This window comes from Narcine bancroftii, chromosome 11, assembly GCF_036971445.1.
Source record: "Narcine bancroftii isolate sNarBan1 chromosome 11, sNarBan1.hap1, whole genome shotgun sequence".
Taxonomy (NCBI): Eukaryota; Metazoa; Chordata; class Chondrichthyes; order Torpediniformes; family Narcinidae; genus Narcine; species Narcine bancroftii.
In genome coordinates, this window is record NC_091479.1 from 19680891 (window position 1) to 19701306 (window position 20416).

Below are 20416 nucleotides of genomic sequence, written 5' to 3' on the forward strand. Positions count from 1 at the left end.
CAGTGGGTCAGGAAGGTCAATTAACGATTTAGATCAGGACCTTTTGTCATAGTTAGGAAGTTGGCAGATGATGTCAAAATTGATGGTGTATTGGACAGCGTAAAAAGGTTATCTGAGATTATAACAGGATGTGGATGAACTGGAAAAGTGTTCTGAGGATTGGTGGGTGGAATTTACCGTGAACAGGGTGATGAAGAATGTGTTTGGGGCACTTGCCTTCCTCATCAGTCAGGGCATTGAGTACAGGAGCAGGAATGTCATGTTACATTTGTGAACATACTTGGAGTATTGTACACCCAGCGTTAGGAAAGATGGAAAAGGTGTAAAAAAAAATTTCACAAGAATCTTATTGGCACTGGTGGCCTGGATGAGATGTTTGGATTTTGAGGGGTGGGAGATGGGTCCTTATAAAATCTAAATTCTAAAATCATGAGGGGCACGGATAAAGTAAATAGTTTTCTTTCCCTGGAATAGGAGTATCAAAACTGAGAAGGTATAGACTTAAATTGAGGGGGAAAACTTTTAAAGGAGGGTGGCATTGTACTCCGTTCTTGAGGGTGAATTACGGCAAGAGGTCTATCAATGAAGACTGTCCCCCCCAGGATTAATAATATTTATCTGTTCACACTTAATGACCTAGCATCTCGATAACAGTTACCATGAGAGCAGTCGTTCTCAACCTTTTTCTTTCCACTCATATACCACCTTCAGTAATCTCTATGCTTAAGATGGTATGTGAGTGGGAAGGGAAGGTTCAGAATCACTATTCTAGACCCAAGAAAAATGGTCATTGGCCCATTTCCTTTGGAATTATGAAACTGTGCACATAACAAGTCCATGAGGTACGATTAAAACAGTGGATTTCAACCTTTTTCTTTCCACTCAGATACCACCCTAAGCAATCCCTTACTAATCCCAGAGCACCTATGGCAAAGGGATTGCTTAAGGTGGTATGTGAGCGGAAAGAAAAAGGATGAAATCCCCTGGATTAAAGGCATTGAAGCTCGCAACACCAATTTGGTCTGCTGGTTCTGTGGTATTTCTGTTGCATCAGTCCAAAGCCGCTTATGTGGTCCTGCCCTTTATTGGGACCATTGTCGTTGCTAATTGTCATTGCCCTTTATCTGCTTGTCACTGTCAATTTATCACCCCCTCTTGCTCTCTTTATTTCTCCTCTCCCTGGACGATTTCTTGTAGCACAGGATTCCCTCTCCAGTATCAACCTTTATCTCATGATTGGTTTCCTCACCAATTGACAATTTAAAATTGATGTGAGTCCCACTAAAGAGGGCACCTTTTGCGGATATCAGATTGATACTGGGTCTGAATTGCAGCTGCCCTTTCCTCCATGGGGTTGGTAATTTCAAACTGGTTGCATCCGATCTATTGAAAGATGTTAAGATCTCAGAATCCGAGTTGTTAGTTGACATTATTCGGAATGAGATTGAATGATATGCCTCCAAGAGAAACATTGCAAATCTCATCTTGGATTTTGATAAACATCGTCCTCTGATTGAATCGTTACTTCGATGGTATTAGCGTAGACTTCTCCAGTTTCTGTTAAACCCCTTCACTGAGTCTCTCTCCTTCCCTATCCCTCTCTTTCTTTTCCTCCATCTCCCTGCCCACTTTCCTTTCCTCTCCATTCAGAGCTACCCTTTCCCCATCGCTTCTCAGCTTTTTTTCTTCTCCACCCTCCTACTCACATCCACCTCTGACCCTTTACCCATTAGCCCGTGCTTTCTCCCCACTGCCCCTTCCGCCCTCCACTCATTCCCACCCTGCCACCATTTTATTTCAAGCGCCTGCTGCTTTTGATCATACCTTGATGAAGGATTCAGGCCTGACATGCTTCAGAGTTCCTCCAATATCTGCAACCCTAACATCAGTGGACTTTGCATTCAGATGCTGGGTTTTATTTCACTGTATTTTGTTATGTTACAGCAGACTGGCAGCTTGTGTTGAAACTTGTAGTCAACACCGTATTGGAGAGACTTAGAACGATGCACCTGCTCCCAGTGAATGCGCAGAATATGAGTGCTGCTTTGAATTTGATCGACTAAGCTGGTCACGGCCAAGGTCCAGCATAGAAGAGACAATAATGACGTTTAGCGACGAGCTGCGACATTGACTATGGGATTTAATTGATCGCAAGTCACAGAATCGTCTACCCTTTGCAGTAACTGTTGTCTATCGATTATGAATAAATTGGGCGAATGCCAGGAACCTTTGATGGGCTCTGCTTCACAGCAGGGCATTGAAGAGCTGTGTGGCTGGAATATAATGAGATCTGCCTTCATTCCACATATGTATGTGGCAGTTTATTTGGAAAACATTGAGTTTCTGTCTGGCTGAGCTGGGGCCAGTGCCAAAGGCTAAAAGGGGTTTATTGAATAATTAACATGACTAAAGTTTTAGTTATTTATCTATGTAGGGCAGCAATCTGGTGAGGTATTTTTGTTAAACTTTATAATTGAAGAGCCTTCCGTAAACTGCTCATGGAAGCTCATTGTGCAGTTAAGACGCCTTTGATTTTGGTTCTGACATGGCATATAAGGGTGATTAATTTTTTCTCTTCTTTCTTTTTTCTTTTATATTGCTGTAAATTGCTATGGGCCTCATCCGAGTGTTTCTTCAGTTGAAAATGATTTTGTTGAATTGTAGATAATAGCATGTTGCTCCTTTTAAAAGGTCACAACTACAATTCATTTCATTAATAGACAATCATGAGTGGATGGCAGGCGCTTTATAGATACTCGTGCTGTGAGAGTGCCTTCCTCCACTACACCCCAACCGCCACCTTAAAAAGGTCGTCTCTTTCAACGGGTTTTTGCTCTTCTATCTTTGTGTTGAATTTTTAGAACATTATTCGTTGTGCTTTAGCACATTTTACCATATTCCATTGTTAAAAAAGGCTCCAAAAGTAACCCTGGAAATTTTTGGCGGGTGAGCGTGACATCAGTAGTAGGCAAATTATTGGAAGGTGTTCTAAGAGATTGGATATACAAGTATTTGGATAGAGCAGAGACTGTCAACATGGATTTTTATGAGATAGGTCATGTTTAACCAATCTTTTGATGAGGTTACCAGGAAAATTGTTGAAGGAAAGGATGTGGATGTTGTCTTCACGGAATAGTCAGGAAGGTTCAAATGCTCACTATTCATGCTGAGGTAGTGAACTGGATTCGATGTTGGCTGTATGGGAGAAGCCGGAGATTGGTAAAGGATGATTGCTTCTCAGACTGGAGGCCAGTGTCTAATGTTGTGCTGGGACCATTCTTGTTTGTCATTTATATCAGTGAACCGGATAAGAAAGTGCTAAATTGGATCCGCAAGTTTGTAGATTGGAGGCGTTGCGGACAGCGACGAAGGTTTTCAAAGCTGGATCAGCTGGAAAAATGGAATTTAATGCAGATAAATGAGAGGTGTTGCATTCTGGAAGGACAAACCAAGTAAGGACATACATCTTAAATGGGAGGGCACTGAGAATTGTGGTAATCTGGGGATACAGATACATAATTCCCTGAAAGTTGCGTCGCAGGTAGATAGAGTCGTAAAGAGAGCTTTTGGCATATTGGCCTCCATAAATCAAAGTGCAGTACTAAGTATAGGAATTGGAAGGTGATGTTAAAGTTGTATAAGATGTTTGTTGAGGCTAAATTTGGAGTTTTGGTCACCTAACTACAGGAACGATATCAGTAAGATTGGGAATGTTCCTGTACTTCAAGAACTGAGTTACAGGGAAAGGTTGAACAGGTTAGGACTTTATTCCCTGGAGCATAGAAGAATGAGGGGAGATTTGATAAAGGTATTTAAATTGATGAGGGGCATAGACAGAGTAAAGGTAGGTAGGTTTTTTCCACTGAGGGAAGGCGAGATACAAACCAAAGGATATGGGTTAAGAGTGAAAGGGGAAATGCTTCAGGGAAACATTCAGGGGATCTTCTTCACACAGCAAATGGTGGGAGTGTGGAATGAGTTGCCAGCTGAAGTGGTAAATGTGGGCTCAGTTTTAATATTTAAGAAGAATTTGGACAGGTGCATGGATAGGAAGGGTATGAAGGCTATGGAATGGGTGCAGGCAGAAAAATAATTCAGCACAGACTAGAAGGGCCAAAGAGTCTGATTCTTTGCTTAATGTTCTGTGGTTAAAAGTTCTATTTAGTGGTAAATTATGGTTAGATAAGGCTTGGCTATTCCACATTTATATCGTGGTGAAACTCTGAATGCATTATCAGCTTGTTAACTTTCTGCATCCAATTTTCTTCATGTATTTTATTGTGAGAAAAGCACTTTATTGTTAGAAGCTGTTAGACCATAAGAACTGGGCCTTAGTTCCACTTTTCTGCTTGTTCCCTTTACCCTCAACTCCCTCAAATATTAAAAATCTAATTCCAATTTTCAATTTATTTAGTGTATCAGCCAAAGATTTCAATCCTCTGAGAAAAGAAGTCCTTTCTCATTTCATGCTGTGTTGCCTCTCTTTTATCCATGTATCTAACATCCCCCAAACTCGTGTATTTGTCAAATCCCACATCTCTTCCATGTAGCATTACAATATTGTGACAACTGGATTGGATTATGATTTTCTAAATGTTTGGTTTTTAAAAAAATTTGTTCACAACAAGGTAGAAACTGATTCTGACCATTGAGGCCTGTGGCACCCAATTAATCTGCAATCCGTGGGAAAACTCACGCAGATCACTTGGAGAAAGTACAAACTCCTTACAGACGGTGCTGGGATTGAACCCGAGACATTGGCATCATGTTAACTGTGTCACCAAATTTAAATACAATTTTCAAAAATATAAATGTTGATGGTCTGTGTCTGGTGGGGAAACCCTGGCCTCTGTCCTTGTCACCTCCCATGGGCTATGTCATTGGGTTTCACCTGTTTGTGTCACCAGTACAAAAGGCACTAGCCTGCTTGTAGCTGCAGCATTATACTTCATGTGCATGTGTGTCCAGTTCTGTACAGGTATACCCCGACCCACAATGGGGTTCAGTTCCAGGACTTGCATGAAATAAGCTACAAAAAAAACCATTGAAAACAAGAGTTAGGACACAGGTGGGCCAGGGGGTTAGGAGCTCAGATGCATGTGTGGCTGGGGAGAGGACGCTGAAAACCTTTACTCACGCTTTGCAGTTTGATCTCCATGGCCAAGGCGTCAACGGCAACCGAGAACTCCACAGTACCTAGAAGGCTGCGGGTGACTCACTGGTGGGAGATTTGCTCAACTTTCCTCTCCCAACGCCCATATAATCCCAGTTTTTTGGCTGGGAGGCGAGCAAGATGACCCTGCTCGCAGCACCCTCTCTCCCTCACTCACCATCTTCTCCACACGGTGCCTGGTAACTAGGGGCATCACCTTGCATCCCACATTGTGATACTGAACGATGCACAGGCTACCGTCGCTCTCCCTGCCCACCGATGGCATTCTACGCATACGTTCCAAATCATCTTTTTAAAAAAGCACATTTCCTTGACGTCACTACAAGAGAGGCACCAAAATTATGACACTTAGGAGGGTAGCGTGAAGCAAACTGTATGTACTGATTGGGCGGAAACGTTTCCTTCAGAGAAGGAAAAGCAACCACGTGGATACAGGTCGAACCCGACTTAATTTTATTCATAATGGATTCTGAAATATCGTAAGTCAGAACATCGTAAGTCAGGGTCTATATGTACTGTGATTTGGTGAAGTAACCTTAATGTTTAAAATTATAGTTCCTGCAGCCATGTGGTTTGAGTGGTTTTGTGAAATATAGTTAAGCCATTTAAAACTAAAATATTGAGATATTTGTCTGTTGCTGTTTCTCTGAGGTAATTATTGAAAAGTTGCATAAGGGCTCAAAAGAGGGACTGTTCTCACTTACAAAACCTATGTCTTTATTGACAGTTCATCAGTCCACGCACTACGTTTTAAGTGCAAAACACAAAAGTACTGGAGAAACTCGGCAGGTCAAACAGTGTCAAAAGGAAGCTTTAACCCTTCATCATCGCTGAAGCCTACCGACTTGGATTGAACCGAGTAAACAAGCCTCTCTGCACAATATTGATCAGGTCCCACAAGGACAAATTAAAAACCTTAATTTATTACAAAGCCTCACATTTCTGGGGTTGTACACCTTCCATCTTGGTTCTAGATTGTATCAAGTTGGTATGGTAGCATTTTCCAATGAATTGGTTTTTGAGGGGTGGGAGGGGGGGGGCAAGGGGTAATTGCTTTTTAACAAGATCAGTATATAGAAAATAATGCCTGAGAGGCAGAGAAGACAATTAATGAATGAAGTGACAGCAGTTGTTTTCCCCAAATAAAAGCAGGGAAATCTCGGCAGAAAGTACTTTGAGTTGAAGGTGGCCACAAACAAAATTTTGTGCTTAAAAACCAATTCAGTCATTTACTATGAAGAAGACATCTCTGTGATTGATGCTTGAGGTTATCATTATTGTAATTTGCAGCATTTAAAAAAAAGTATAGCTCATATATGGCCTTATTGGCTCCTGGAACCCATAACCGAAGGACTGAGTATCTGAATTTAGTTCTAGGGTGGGAAATTTAAATTTAGTCGTACAGCACGGTAACAGGCCATTTCAGCCCATGCTTCCCAATTGCACCCATTTACCCTCCAGACCCCAGTATGTTTTGGATAGTCTCCTTATAGATAGCACAGGATTCCAACCCTGTTCCTGACCTCTGGCGCTGTAGCAGCTTTGTGCTAAGTGCGCTGCAAGGCTCACCTACAACGTCGCCAAGGGACCTCCAGATCAGAAGGGAGCCATCTTGGTCCACCACACAACCACAGGGTGAAGAATCCATTCGGCCACCCATGCGTTGTGCAGGTAGGAAGCGCTCTATTCTGGAAAGTCGCAATGTTTTTGATGTTCTCACTTAAAAGTAAGTTGTAGCCAGCCATCAACCTTAAGTACATGTCAGTAAAAGAAAAGGCGGGTGGGATTTACTGGCTGGGTGCGAAGGTCGGTGGATGCACAACCCCACTAAATGAATGTGACAGCAAATTCAAGAGAATAGGAAGCTTATTTGAGGATCAGAATCGATTGTCGTGAACATGTCACGAAATTTGATGTTTTGTGGCAGCGTCACTGTGCAAACACTTACATAATTCACATTGCAAAATAAACAAAAATAGGTGAAGAAAAGACAAAGTAAGGTAGCATGTTTGGCTCATCGCGTGTGGAGAGGTTATTTCTCAGGAGGAGGCAGTGGGTGGCCAAAACATGTCGTCTTCAATCCATTGCTGTCCCTTTACTCCTAAATTTGAATCAAATATGTGGCAGGGGTTGGAGTCTGATTTTTATATATATTGCAGATGAAAGCTTCCTGTGAATTTCAGTCATCTTTGTTAACATGATAAAGAAGCTCCCACATCAGCTCAGAGGTGAATAGTTCTATGGAATGCATCTCATTGTCCATAAGGCATATGAACAGATCTAGGCTATTCAGCCCATGAGCTGATCCATTTACCTTCTCAGCCCCCCCTGCCTATAGCTTTCTCCCATAACTAATATTTCCAGTCAAAATGAAAGTTGAAAAAATTAGTCTAAAACAAGAAAATGCTCATTTTATTATTAACTGTTTTAATCATTTAACATTTGGTATATACCATGAAGGTTTAACTGAATCAAGCAATTAAGCTGGAAGTAACAAAATCCAAGACTCAGCTGGCAATTAAGATGGAAATCAGCCACTTGGGAACTTTCTCCCTTGCAACATAATGAATTAGTATTAAAATGCTGGGAAAGTGGCAAGATGTAGCATTTGTGAAAAGACTTGACGGCACCCCAAACATCCCTCTTGTCAATGTATCTGCCTTGGATATCCAGCCACACAAGGAAAGAGGATGGAGGATGACTCTCCACTAAACTGTGTGTGTGTGTGTGCAGCCCACCGCAGACCACGACACCTTAACTGGCACTCAGTTCACACACCGCCAGAAGCATGCATTCCCTCTTCCTCTGTGGTTGCTATGTGCTTCACCTACAAATTTCAGTTCAGTTACTTCTCCTTCCAAAACGGACCTCTGTCAACAGGAGCAAGGGTATTTTAAAACCTTGTATTCAAGATCTTGCTCCTTACCCTACCTCCTCCCTTTTCCCCACCTTTTATATTCAGGCACCTGCCTGCTTTTTGTTCACACTTCGCTGAAGGGCTCAGGACAGATGCTGCGGGACCTGCTAAGTTTCTCTAGCCCTTTTGTGTTTTGTATTATAATCACAGAATCTGCAGACTTTCCTGTTTAAAACCAGATAAGACCGCTACTTGCCAATTTCCCCTTCAGTGTGTGTACGTACCATCAGGCATGGAAGTACATTGCTCAAGTTACATTGATAAAATTCCTGGAATTTGATCCTCAGTAGATATTTCACCAGAAGGCCTGCAGCTGGTTCAAGAAGGTGGTACACCATCTTGTTCTCAATGAGAATTTCAGATAGATAAAGTTGGCCTTGCCAAGAACAATGTAACACCTGCATAAATAATCCAGGTGCTTAGTCCTGCACAAATAATCCAGGTGCCCAGGCCACTCAGGACCAACACAGTGCTAGTCCTGGTCTGGTGGCCAGAATGAATTCCCTGCATTTCAGTATCCCAAATGTATAAACTGCATGGTTCTCTTGTGGCCGATGAGGGGGTAGGAGGTCACCTGCAGAGGCAAGACCGATGATGAGCTTCATGGAGACCTATATTGCCTAATGTGAAGATGGGGAAATGGCATCCACACTGTACATGTGCGCCAAAATTCTTGCTGCACCCACATAGGTACTATGTGTTTTTTAAAAAAACACCACTCCAGTAGTATATATTAAATTCCAGTACAGAGAGAGATAATAAATATAAAAGATGCATAATTAAAAAAAAAAATCAGTTACATTGTGTTTCTGTGTCTTTTAAACGATCGGATTTCCTTACTAAATTCTGAAATAGCATGTTTCTTTTTGTGTCATGATGTGTAATACACTATTCTGCAATAAATAGACTTTGAACATTTCCTGATTCCAGAAGAGAGATGAGCCTCAAAACACGAACCAGATTCAGTGATAGTTTCTTTCCTACCGTGATGGACCTCTCATAATGAAAAATGATGGCCTGGAACTGCGATACTTGTACTTTTCTCTTTTCCCTGCTCCTGGCAGTGTTAGATTTCAGATTTATTGTCAGAGTACATACATGACGTCACATACAACACTGAGAATCTTTTTTTCTGCAGGCAAGGCAGAATTACAAACTCTGCAATACAGAGAGGATTAAAAAAAATCAATGATGTGCACAAAGTCCTTAAATGAGTCCCTGATGAGTTTGTCACTGAGGAGTCCGATGGTGGAGGGTAGAGGCTCTTCCTGAACCTGGTGGGGCGAGTCTGATGGCACCTAAACCTCTTTCTTGATGGCAGCAGCGAAAACAGAGCGTGTACTGGGTGGTGTGGGTCTTTGATGCTCCGACGGCAGCATTCCTTGTAGATGTACTCAATAGTGGGGAGGGTTTTGCCTGTGATGTCCTGGGCTCAGGGATATTGGTATCCCCATACCAGACTGCGATGCAGCCGGTCAGCACACTTTCCACCACACCTCTGTAGAAATTTGCCAGGATTTCTGTTGTCACACCAAACCTCCACAAACTCTTGAGGAAATAAAGGCTCTGACGTACTTTCTTCACGATGCCATTGGTCTGTTGGGTCCAGAAAAGATCCTCTGATATAGTGACTCCCAAGAAGTTAAATTTGCTCACACTCTCCACCTCTGATCTCCCAATGATCACTGGATTATATACCTCTGGCTTTCCCTTCTTAAAGAGAACGATCAGCTTTTTAGTTTTGGTGGCATTGAGTGCAACGTTGTTGTTGTGGCATCATTCAGCCAAGCATCCAATCTCCCTCCTGTAGGCTGACATTCCCTTTTTTAATATAACCCACTACTGTGGTACTGTTGGCAAATTTGTAGATAGTGTTATTGTCGTACCGAGCCACACTGTTGAAGGTGATGTATCGTGAGTAGAGCAGGGGGGTAAGAACACAGCCCTGTGGTGCTCCAGTACTGATGGAGATTGTGGAGGAGAAGTTCTTACCAATCCTCACTGATTGTGGTCTGGAGGTGAGGGCGTCCATGATCCAGTTACACAGTGGGGTGTTAAGTCCCAGGACTTGGAGTTGCTGATCAGCTTTGAGGGGATGATGGTGTTAAAATGCCAAACTGCAATCGATAAAGAGCATCCTGATGAATGAATCTTTACTGTCAAGGTGTTCCAGGGCTATGTGTAGAGTCAATGAAATGGCATCCACCATCGACCTTTTCTCTGATCGGCGAATTGGAATGTATCCATGATGTATCGCTAAGACAGGAACTGATATGCTTCAACACTAGCCTTTGTGACACTAGGCCCTTTCATACAGCCAAAAACCCCAAGTGTAAAGGTGGAGGTTCTTTGCCCTTATGTCAGGAGACTACCTTCATGAATGCAGCCTGGCCAGCTTCAAGGCGCAGACTGCAATCCCTCACAGAGGAAGGTTAGCGGTGGAGGGCTGAGCTCTGCCGCTTAGCATGAATGTAATCCCGCTGCAAGTGGCTGGTTAGGGCTGTTTGATGCCATCGCGGTGTCATCGACAGCCCACAACCCATCTCACTCAGCCCTCTCCCTCCATGACCCCCTCAGGGCAGGGGCGGCCGGCGGGGGGCTGTCAGGGCAGCTGGGGCCAGGCAGCTGGGGCAGGCTGCGACAGCCCCATCGGCTGCTCTGGCCTCTGGTACCTCCAGGCCGCTTTGGCCTTCGGGGCCACTCGTTGGCGTCAGCGGCCCAATATATGGCAGAGCAATGGCCATCTACCCTACCCATAATCCCCCCAACGCACCTGGAACCGTTCTGGAAAACGCAGAGCAGTTCCAGCTGCCTGGGGGATTACGGGTAATGAAGTCTGCCTTTGTATGGCGTCAAGGCACCAGTAGCCACAGCTCCTGAAAGCCGCCTCAATGCCCCAGCCGCCTCCAGGCTGAAAGGGGTCATCAGAGCAGGCTTTTCTGGGCCTGCATGAAAAAGTAAGAAATACCTTTTGCATTTGGCTTAAAAGCCGGCCTCCATGCGGAGGCCAACTATGAAAAGGCCTACTGTAACACTGTACCCTGCACCTCTTGACACACTAACACTGCACCCTGTACTTTTGCTTTATTAGAGTACCAACTGTGTATCTAAATATGCTAACTTGTCTGGATAACACTCAAAGCAGAGCTTTTCATCATATTTCAGTACACATGAAAATAATCCCAACTAAAAAAAACAAATTCAGTACCATGGATACATTTGTGGTCCTGTTGTTATCCACGAGATGCAAGCACTGACTTCTGGGCGGTGACACAAATTGAATTTTTTTTTACTTCACATGCTGCCTGACCTGAATACTTTCAACATTTTCTGTTACGATTTCCATGCATTTTGGAATTTTCCTTTGAATCCAACGTAGTTGGTGATTGGTTGTTCGCCTCATTCCCTTCAAAGGGAGTTCTCGATAGATGAGCTGTTCTGTAGCGTGGTTAAAAAGTATATATAAAACAACTCATGATATACCTGAAAGATATGCCACTGTCAGGGTGAGTCTATTTTAACATGTTGTGGGAGCAAACAGAATATTTTTCCTTCTTTTGTGTCCTGTATCTCCTACTGCTTTATCAGTGGCGTTCTAAAGACTGGCTTCTTAACTGCCTTTTCAAAATCTATTACCGACTCTAACCTCACTGGCCTTTATTACTACCCTCAAGCATCTCATCCAAATTCATGGTTTACTCCAGATGGTGAACGTTGGAAGGACAGGGCAGTTGTGTGTCAGCGTTGTATCTGAGTTTTCCTTGGATTGCAGTCAGGAATGGAAACTTTTCCTGGAAAAAAGCCACTTGGATTAATCGCAGTTCAGATCTGTAAACTTTGCACAACATCAAATTGTTTTTCAATTTTTTTTTAGAAAAACAGTCCTGATAGCTGACTCAGTTTTGCAGTAGCATTCATAACCCAGTTACCATGGGACACATTTTTCCAAGGAATTTCTCGGAAGAAGACGTGAACTTTCAACCCAGCAACTCCCAAGGATAGTCGAAAAGGAAGCAATTCCAGATCATGTGTAATATGGGCAATTGACTTATTTATTGTAAATGTACAATATATATAAAACACATGGAGGACGAGAGCACTATCAGACTGCACCAGTCCTGAACGCTATTCAGGTGACTCTGAGATAACATATTTTGACAGTGTTCCATTGAATACACCTGTTCTGTCACAGTGAATTTAGTTGAATGTACAAATTAATTCAGCATTTCTTGAACACTAGAAGTGCTTCAACTGGTTAAGAGGGTATGATCAAGTTGATACTGGAGTTTTAATCAGCTGAACTCAACCTAATTGCTAACCAGTGAAAACAGTCCATTTTTATTGTGACGTTTTGCAAAGAAGTCGCTGATCAAAATCTACTTCCTTTAACACAAAGCCAGATAAGCGAGTGATTAACATTGCTCTTTTAGACCAAACCCAGTGAGGTGATGATGGAAAGGGAATGAATAATGGTCAACGGTTGTTTCTCCTTCGAGATGTGAAGCTTTGCACACTTTTGGAAGTTGAGTATCTATTAATTGTACTTCATCAAATCTAAGTCCATCAAAGGTGATGCATGTCAATGGAATTGGATTAAATTTTCCTGCTTCTGGCACCCAGTGATGGCTTGAAGTACAGGCAAAATATCGAGAGATGTGTGAATATATTGCCCTTCATTTTCTTCTTGAAAATGTTCCAAGGTACTTTTTAAGTCAATTAAATCCTTTTAAAGTGTGACAGCTGTGGTCAGGAATGTTGTATGTAGCTGGAATGTGGAGAGCAAGCTTCCATGGAGACCAAAATAATAATATAACATGTTTTAGTGTTATTGATTGATTGACGGTTGGGAAATTGGAGGTAAATCTTTCTTTAAATCAATGCCAATGGACAATTATGGTCTCTGGAGAGAGTTTTAAAAAATTGTTTGTTTATTTGCTTTTTTTTTACTTGATTTCTGGAAGAGCTAAATTTATTCTGTTTCTCAAAATTTTGGCTAGTGATTTGTGAGTTCTCTAAGGATGAGTTTATGTGCCTCAAACAGCCATAACATGGGTTGGTCCATGATGGCAGCCAGCTATGAATGATGGAACAAAAACAAATCAAGCTTACTGTCATCTGATTGTGCAAGTACATCCGGTCCTCGGTGCAGACACACAACCAGACATAACACACATACATACAGACAAACAATACATATGCAGGACAAGTATTTAATCTATACAAAATAAATATTGTTTCGTGAATATGAGCGTGTCAGATGGTCAGTGTGAGCAGTTCCTTTGGTCGTTCAGCATTCTCACTGTCTGTGGAAGAAGCTGTTCCTCAGCCTGGTGATGCCGGCTCTGATCCTCCTGATGGGAGCAGCCGAAAGATGCTGTGTGCGGGGTGGATGATTTTGTGCGCCTCTTCAGACAACGATCCCAGTAGATCACAGCAGCCGAAAGATGCTGTGTGCGGGGTGGATGATTTTGTGCGCCTCTTCAGACAACGATCCCAGTAGATCACTTTGATGGGGGTGGGGGGGGGGGAAGACTTCATTGATCCTCTCTGCCCCTCATGTGGATCTGGGGATTGACCTCTGATCCATTTCTCTGCAGCCACCATACCACACTGTGAGGCAGCCGGCCAGGATGCTCTCGATAGAGCTCCCATGGAAGGTCGACGTAATGATACTCGGTAGCCTCTTCACAGAGTTTAGTCATTGTTGCGTCTTCCTGACAAGTGGGAAGTTGAGTGTCCACGATAGGTCAATAGTTAAGTGAACTCCAAGGAACTTAGAGCTGGAGGGAATTAGCAAGTCAGGCAGCCTGCATGGAGAAAAAATGGTCAGTCCGTGTTTCAAATTGAGACTTGGCCTGAAAAGTAGACTATTCATTTCTCTCTGTGGAGGCTGCCTGACCCACCAAAACTCTCCAGATTTTCTTTGTTTGTTCAAAAGTCCGGCTTCTGCAGTTTCTATTATCTTCATAAATGACACAAGTTGTGTGAATAAAAGGAATTATCCTTGGCTTAGACCAGTGGTTGGCAACCTATTTCTATCCACCTTAAGTAATCGCTTACTAACCACAGAGTACCTACGGTGTCCCATCTTGGCAGAAGTGTTAATAATCAACAGAGTTGGGTTGAAGATGATTGAAAGTCAGGTGTGGTACAGAAACCGCTTTGCCCAAGAATGCAAGAAATTGCAAATGGCTGTGAATGCAGCTCAGTTCATCACGCATACCCCACTCCATCGACACCTTCCACGCGCATACCCCACTCCATCGACACCTTCCACGCGCATACCCCACTCCATCGACACCTTCCACGCGCATACCCCACTCCATCGACACCTTCCACGCGCATACCCCACTCCATCGACACCTTCCACGCGCATACCCCACTCCATCGACACCTTCCACGCGCATACCCCACTCCATCGACACCTTCCACGCGCATACCCCACTCCATCGACACCTTCCACGCGCATACCCCACTCCAACGACACCTTCCACGCGCATACCCCACTCCATCGACACCTTCCACGCGCATACCCCACTCCATCGACACCTTCCACGCGCATACCCCACTCCATCGACACCTTCCACGCGCATACCCCACTCCAACGACACCTTCCACGCGCATACCCCACTCCATCGACACCTTCCACGCGCATACCCCACTCCATCGACACCTTCCATGGCCTTGTATATTCCTTGTGGTTTTCATATGTTGTCAACATAATGAAAAACACCTCCTTCCCCAGCTGCACTCTCTTCATGCTCCTCAAGTCGGGAAGGAGATTAGCATGTGTAAGGTCACACATTATCGAATTCAAGGACAGTTTCTGAATGAACCCTTCAGTAGTAAAAGTGTTGCCTCTGCTCTGTACCAACTGATCTTTCTCTGTAACTCTGCAATTTAGTTCAATGTCTTGCTTGTACTATGTATGAGATGTCCAGTTGGACTGCTCTCAAAATAAACTTTATATTGGCATATGTAACAATAAGCTTGAACTTGAAGGAAACTTATTTGCAGCTGGTGAAGCCTTGTAATTTAAGATTCCAAACAGAATGGAATTGAAAGTTTAATTTTTTTTATTCCCTGTATGTAATACGACTTTAATTTCCTTCTCTCTACAGATGGACTCCCCTGCCTCCACCCCAGCCCCTCCACCCCTTCACCTCCTGCCTCCCATCGGCAGTGGTGTAGCATCTCCCGTGGAGCAGATCATGGTCCGGACACGCTCCATTGCAGTCAATACCTGCGATATTGGACTTGCGACTGAGCCTGAGTGCTTAGGACCTTGTGAGCCAGGGACGAGTGTCAATCTTGAAGGAATTGTCTGGCAGGAAACAGAAGATGGTAAGGAAAAATATGCATGAGGTTTCTTGGGGCTTTTGATTTATTGAAGGCACTTGCAGTGCCTGATCTATGGGGTGCGGTGGGGATCCTTTAATGTGTACTCATATTTTTGGCATTTTGTGGAAGGAAATTTTTTAGCACTTTGTGGAAGGGGAACTTTTCCAACACAATCATCCTCTCAGAAACAAGAATTCCAGCGTTAATCAAACAAAGAAGATTCTCCTTTTAAATATTTACACGAAACCTATGTTATCTGGAATTCAAGTAACTGGCAGCCTCTTGCAACTGGCAAAAAAAATTGCAGAAATAAGGTTAAAAAAATCAGGGAAGCTGAAAATGGGCATCCGTCACCGTTAGTTCGCCATCTCAAGCAATTGGAAAATTCACTTGTCTGGCATCTGCTAATCCCCATAGGTGCTGGATACCAGCGGTTTTGCTGTGGATTTAAAGTAAATATTTAATTTATTAAACTTTTAAAATTATTTAATAAAAATTTCCACATTCCAAAAGATGCATAGTACGAAAAGTTGGCCAAAGCTAAAAGATCAGTCGGGCATCAGAGCCCACCTCACTGACAAAAGGCAAAGGAGGAAAAACCCAACACCCAACCCCAACCCACCAATTTTCCCCTGCAACCGCGTCTGCCTGTCCCGCATCGGACTTGTCAGCCACCAACGAGCCTGCAGCTGACGTGGACATTTACCCCCTCCATAAATCTTCGTCCGCGAAGCCAAGCCAAAGAAGAAGAAGATGTGGGATGTGAAAGTCAATACAATTAAGACCAGCAGTGGCTTGCTTTGGCTTGGCTTCGCGGACGAAGATTTAAGGAGGGGTATGTCCACGTCTGCTGCAGGCTCGTTGGTGGCTGACAAGTCCGATGCGGGACAGGCTGCACCACAGCGCTACAGATCGGTCAAATCATTACTGAATGTTAACACATTTCAGTTGTGGTACATGTCGCAGACTTTCTTTACAGAATCACTTATTTAGCTACCACGGGTGTGGCGTTGGCTTTGCTGAAGTTTTGATAACTGCATATCAAGCACTCCAGAGAAGGATGAAGAAAATTGATCTGTTGCTTGGGCAGAGTTGAAATCATGTTCCTCCTCAGCCTGCTGAAATAAATGCGTGCAGGTGAAAAACACACAATGAAAATTTTAAAAATTCAGTTGCAATTCAACAAATGCTTGAATATTTTAAAAAATTCACAACCTCTGATGCCCTAATTACAGTTTTCAACTAAGTATTTTTTTATTTGAAAAGTATGAAGCCTGGCAGCCAATTTACGTGCAGTAATGACCAACTATCAACAATATTATGGTGATCAGTAGAACTGTTTTATTGATGTGGATTAAGGAGAGATTATTAACTATGACTGTGGGGGGGGGGGGGGGGAAACTTCCTTGGTTGCCGACAAAATTATGCCAGGATGGAGTATTTTTATTACAAATGCTTTAAAGGACAAACTGCTAGAGGAACTCAGCAGGTCGGGCAACAGCTCTGGAGGCAAAGTGGTCAACGACATCTTCTGCTTCCCTGCATCTTCTCTGTTGAGTTCTGCCAACAGTCTTCTTTTTGCTTCAGAGTACAGCATCTGCACTCTTATCATTTCCCCCTAGTCAGATTTGAGTTCAGCCACTGTGGACGAGCGGTTCTTGTGCAAATTCTCCCCAGTTCTCCTTACATGGAAAATGGGACATTTGGTATGACCACTCTCTCTCTTGGCACTTACTGAGCCACGGCCTCTCTGAGCTGTTAGTTTCAGGAGGCTACTCCCTTTGGATTGGGGACACTACAAATGTTGGAGGGACAAGTGACTAAGACTGGGTTTACCTGTGATCAGAATTAGAATTTATTGTCATGAACACACCGCAAAATTTGATGTTTTGCGGCAACATCCCGGTGCAAACATTTATATAAAATACCTTACAAAATAAATATAAATAATGCCAGATAAAGTCAAAGTAAAGCAGCGTCTATGGTTCATTATTTACTCAGGAATCTGATAGCAGAGGGGAAGAAGCTGTCTGTGCCGCTGAATGCTTGTCTTCAGGCCCCTGTACCTTTTTCACAAAGTGAAGAGGGCTTGGCCTGGGTGGTGGGAGTGTATGAGGATAGAGGCTGCTTTCTTAAGACCCCGCCTCTTGTAGATGTCCTCGATGGAGTGAAGACAGGTGCCTTTGACATCACAGGCCGAGTTAACAACCCTGTGGAGTTTTTCTTGTCCTGAGTGTTGGCACCTCCATACCAGACAGTGATGTCACCAGTCAGAACGCTCTCCACGGTCAATCTGAATCTTCGGCGACGTACTGAACCTCCCCAAACTCCTCACAAAGTATTGCCGCTGGCGGGCCATCTTCGTGATTGCATTGACATGAAGGCTCCAGGACGGATGGTCGGAGATGATGATCTTGGAATGTTTGTCCAGTTATTATTCAAATTACAAAGTAATTTTTCAATTACGTACGATGAGCTGGAAGTACAAGGTGAAGATTGAGTGGAGTTTACGAGAAGAAATTGAGGCAGGTTAATAACCTGAGCGTTATGTGTCTTCTGTTTGTTGCTGGTTTGAGCCTTTTTAATGTTATGTTCAATCAAATGTCTGGAGGTCTGATTGAAAGAACATAAAATTCATAGTATGACCATGAGACTGTATTGAGTGCATGTAAATCTTCCTCTAAAACAATCAGGATGCAGTTTAATAACAGAGCACACATCCTTGATAAGGGGGAGACCACTTTTAAGATTCAGTTGTTTTTTTTGGCAGGGAGAATATTAATCTTGGCTTTGTGACATATAAGGGTTCATCCTGACCCAGGTTTTGGTCCAACTGGATAAAAGGTCTTGATAAAGGGTCCTGAAGGCTCCTTCAGTTTTTTCTTTCTAGCATCTGCAGTTTTTTGAGCTTCTGTAAGCAGACTGTTCCCAGCTGCACATGACCTGCTGAGTTTCTCTAGCACATTTGTGTGTTGCACTCGACCCCGACATCTGCAGGTTTTCTTGTTTAACTTTTATTCCGAGCTTGGAGTGGACGGAAACCAAATTTGTTTGATTTTTTTCTTCTTCTTGCACGTGGCACTTTTGGAGAACAAATGAATGTTGGGTGGGGTCAAGAATTTGGAACAGGAATGTGATGGTATCTTACAAAACAGTGCCTTGCAAGTGGACCAGAATGGAAGGTGGAACTTGCATCGTGGGTCTCATTCTTTGACTATTTTTGTCATGGTTAACTTTACACTCTCTTAAATCAAGGGTGATTTGGGTGCGATGATAGATTATTTCTGTTTGAGCCTGAAGGAGGATCAACAGAGTATCCGGAGGGAGCGAATGGAGATTAATGAGTGGGTAGCACCGATCTGTGTTTTAGTGTGTGCAATGATTTCCATTTGCTTTCAGTATTTGGAATGTAGTTCTCTTATTGGTCGGGCTCCACAGGTTCAGGCTCGTTCCAGGATTGCCATGTAAAATATCCTTAAATGGTAACAGGCGTCAGGCAACCTCTTGATTCAGTGCCTTGAATCACAGACAGTTTACAGAAAACAACAGTCAGACAAGCTAAAGTTCTTCCTGTGGAATAAAGACCAATCTGCTTAAAAATTGCTCAGAATTAGGAAGTTCTTGATGAAGTATAATTGGAGGGGAGGAGGGGAGAAGATTGCCTACTAATAGCTTAATTTTTAAATAATTGAGAGAATTGTACTTAAATTGTCAGAAGATGTTATCATTTGATGGAGGCCAAATTGATACACTTTAAGGCAAGTGGATCAGGACTTGTTCAGAGATCCAGCATGCGGTATGATGGACCAAATGGCCTCCGCCTACAATGTAAAGTTCTCATCTATGAAATAGAAGAAAAAGCAGTCTGATAATACTGATGAGGGAGGGGTGGCGATAGGACATTTTGTAGGGGGAAGCTATTTTAAGGAATGTCTTTATGCTTTCGGCGAGAAAGGCTGAGAAATTTGATACTTTAATCTACTTCCTAAGTTGTGACCTCCTTAGGACCTTTCTTAACTGAGAAGCGCTCTGTATGTAGACGCTTTCTCAATTCACAGGTGGTGGTGTGTTATCTATGAACTACTTTAGGAGCCACTGGTGATTGGTAATATTGACACAGGGTTGGAAACCTCTCCTATTTCCTGCGATTGGCGAATATGACAATATACATGAACCAAGAGCTGCTATCAACTTGAGAGTGAGTTCAACATCATGAAGATTTTTAAGTTGGTTCTCGAGACTCTGGATGTTGCTGACAACCATTAATTGTGAGAGATGGGGCGAAAAACGCCCTGGGCCTGAACGGCTTCGCATGCTCACCTTGAGCTATTGGTGTCCATGAAAAGTGTGGGTTTGAATTTGAGAGCGAGTTTCATGGCAAGAAAGAGGAACATGAGATTTTGCATTGACTAAAGAGAATATAAGTTGCACGCTGTCCTTAAGTGTGCGTCTTGGCATTTTCCACTACTTACAAACTGTTCCTTTTCTGTGGAGATGTGGGGGACTAGTAATTCATGATGTTGCTTGGACTCTTGTTTTTCAAATCCATGAAGTGGATCAAAAGTGCCCAAGGTTCAGGTCATAATTTCTGTGCATAGTAAGGTGATATGGTGGCACAGCAATAGTGTTATCCTGACCTCCAGTGCTGTTTTTTGTGGAGTTTGCCAGTTCCCCTGTGTTTCCTCTGGGTGCTCCTCTTTCTTCCCTTGTGCCAAAGACACGCTGGTCGGGAGGTGAAGCGGCCACTTTTAATTGCCTCATTGTGGATGTGGACAGGAAAGGGTGAATGAAGTAAGATTGGTGGATCAGTGCTGCAAGAGGAGAACTAGAACTAGTGTAGGATTGATGCGGATGGGATGGTGGACAGGGTGGTTCTCAGGTACTGTTTCCAGATTGTTTGACTCTAACACGTTTTTGGAAAGTAATGAGTTATGTTACACTCTGGGAAACCAGTGGTTTAATAATGAAATAGTTCCAAATGGCCA

The 20416-nt window shown here is 43.2% G+C and overlaps 1 protein-coding gene across 4 annotated transcripts in view; it reads left to right on the top strand.

Moving 5' to 3' along the window:
* LOC138745607 (zinc finger protein 609-like) overlaps positions 1–20416 on the top strand; it is a 222735-nt gene that overhangs the window by 105764 nt on the left and 96555 nt on the right. For all 4 annotated transcript variants that reach the window (XM_069902826.1, XM_069902825.1, XM_069902823.1 and 1 more), the window contains exon 3: positions 15212–15434. In XM_069902826.1, coding sequence (XP_069758927.1) covers positions 15212–15434 — 223 coding nt within the window. The remainder of the gene's footprint in view (positions 1–15211; positions 15435–20416) is intronic.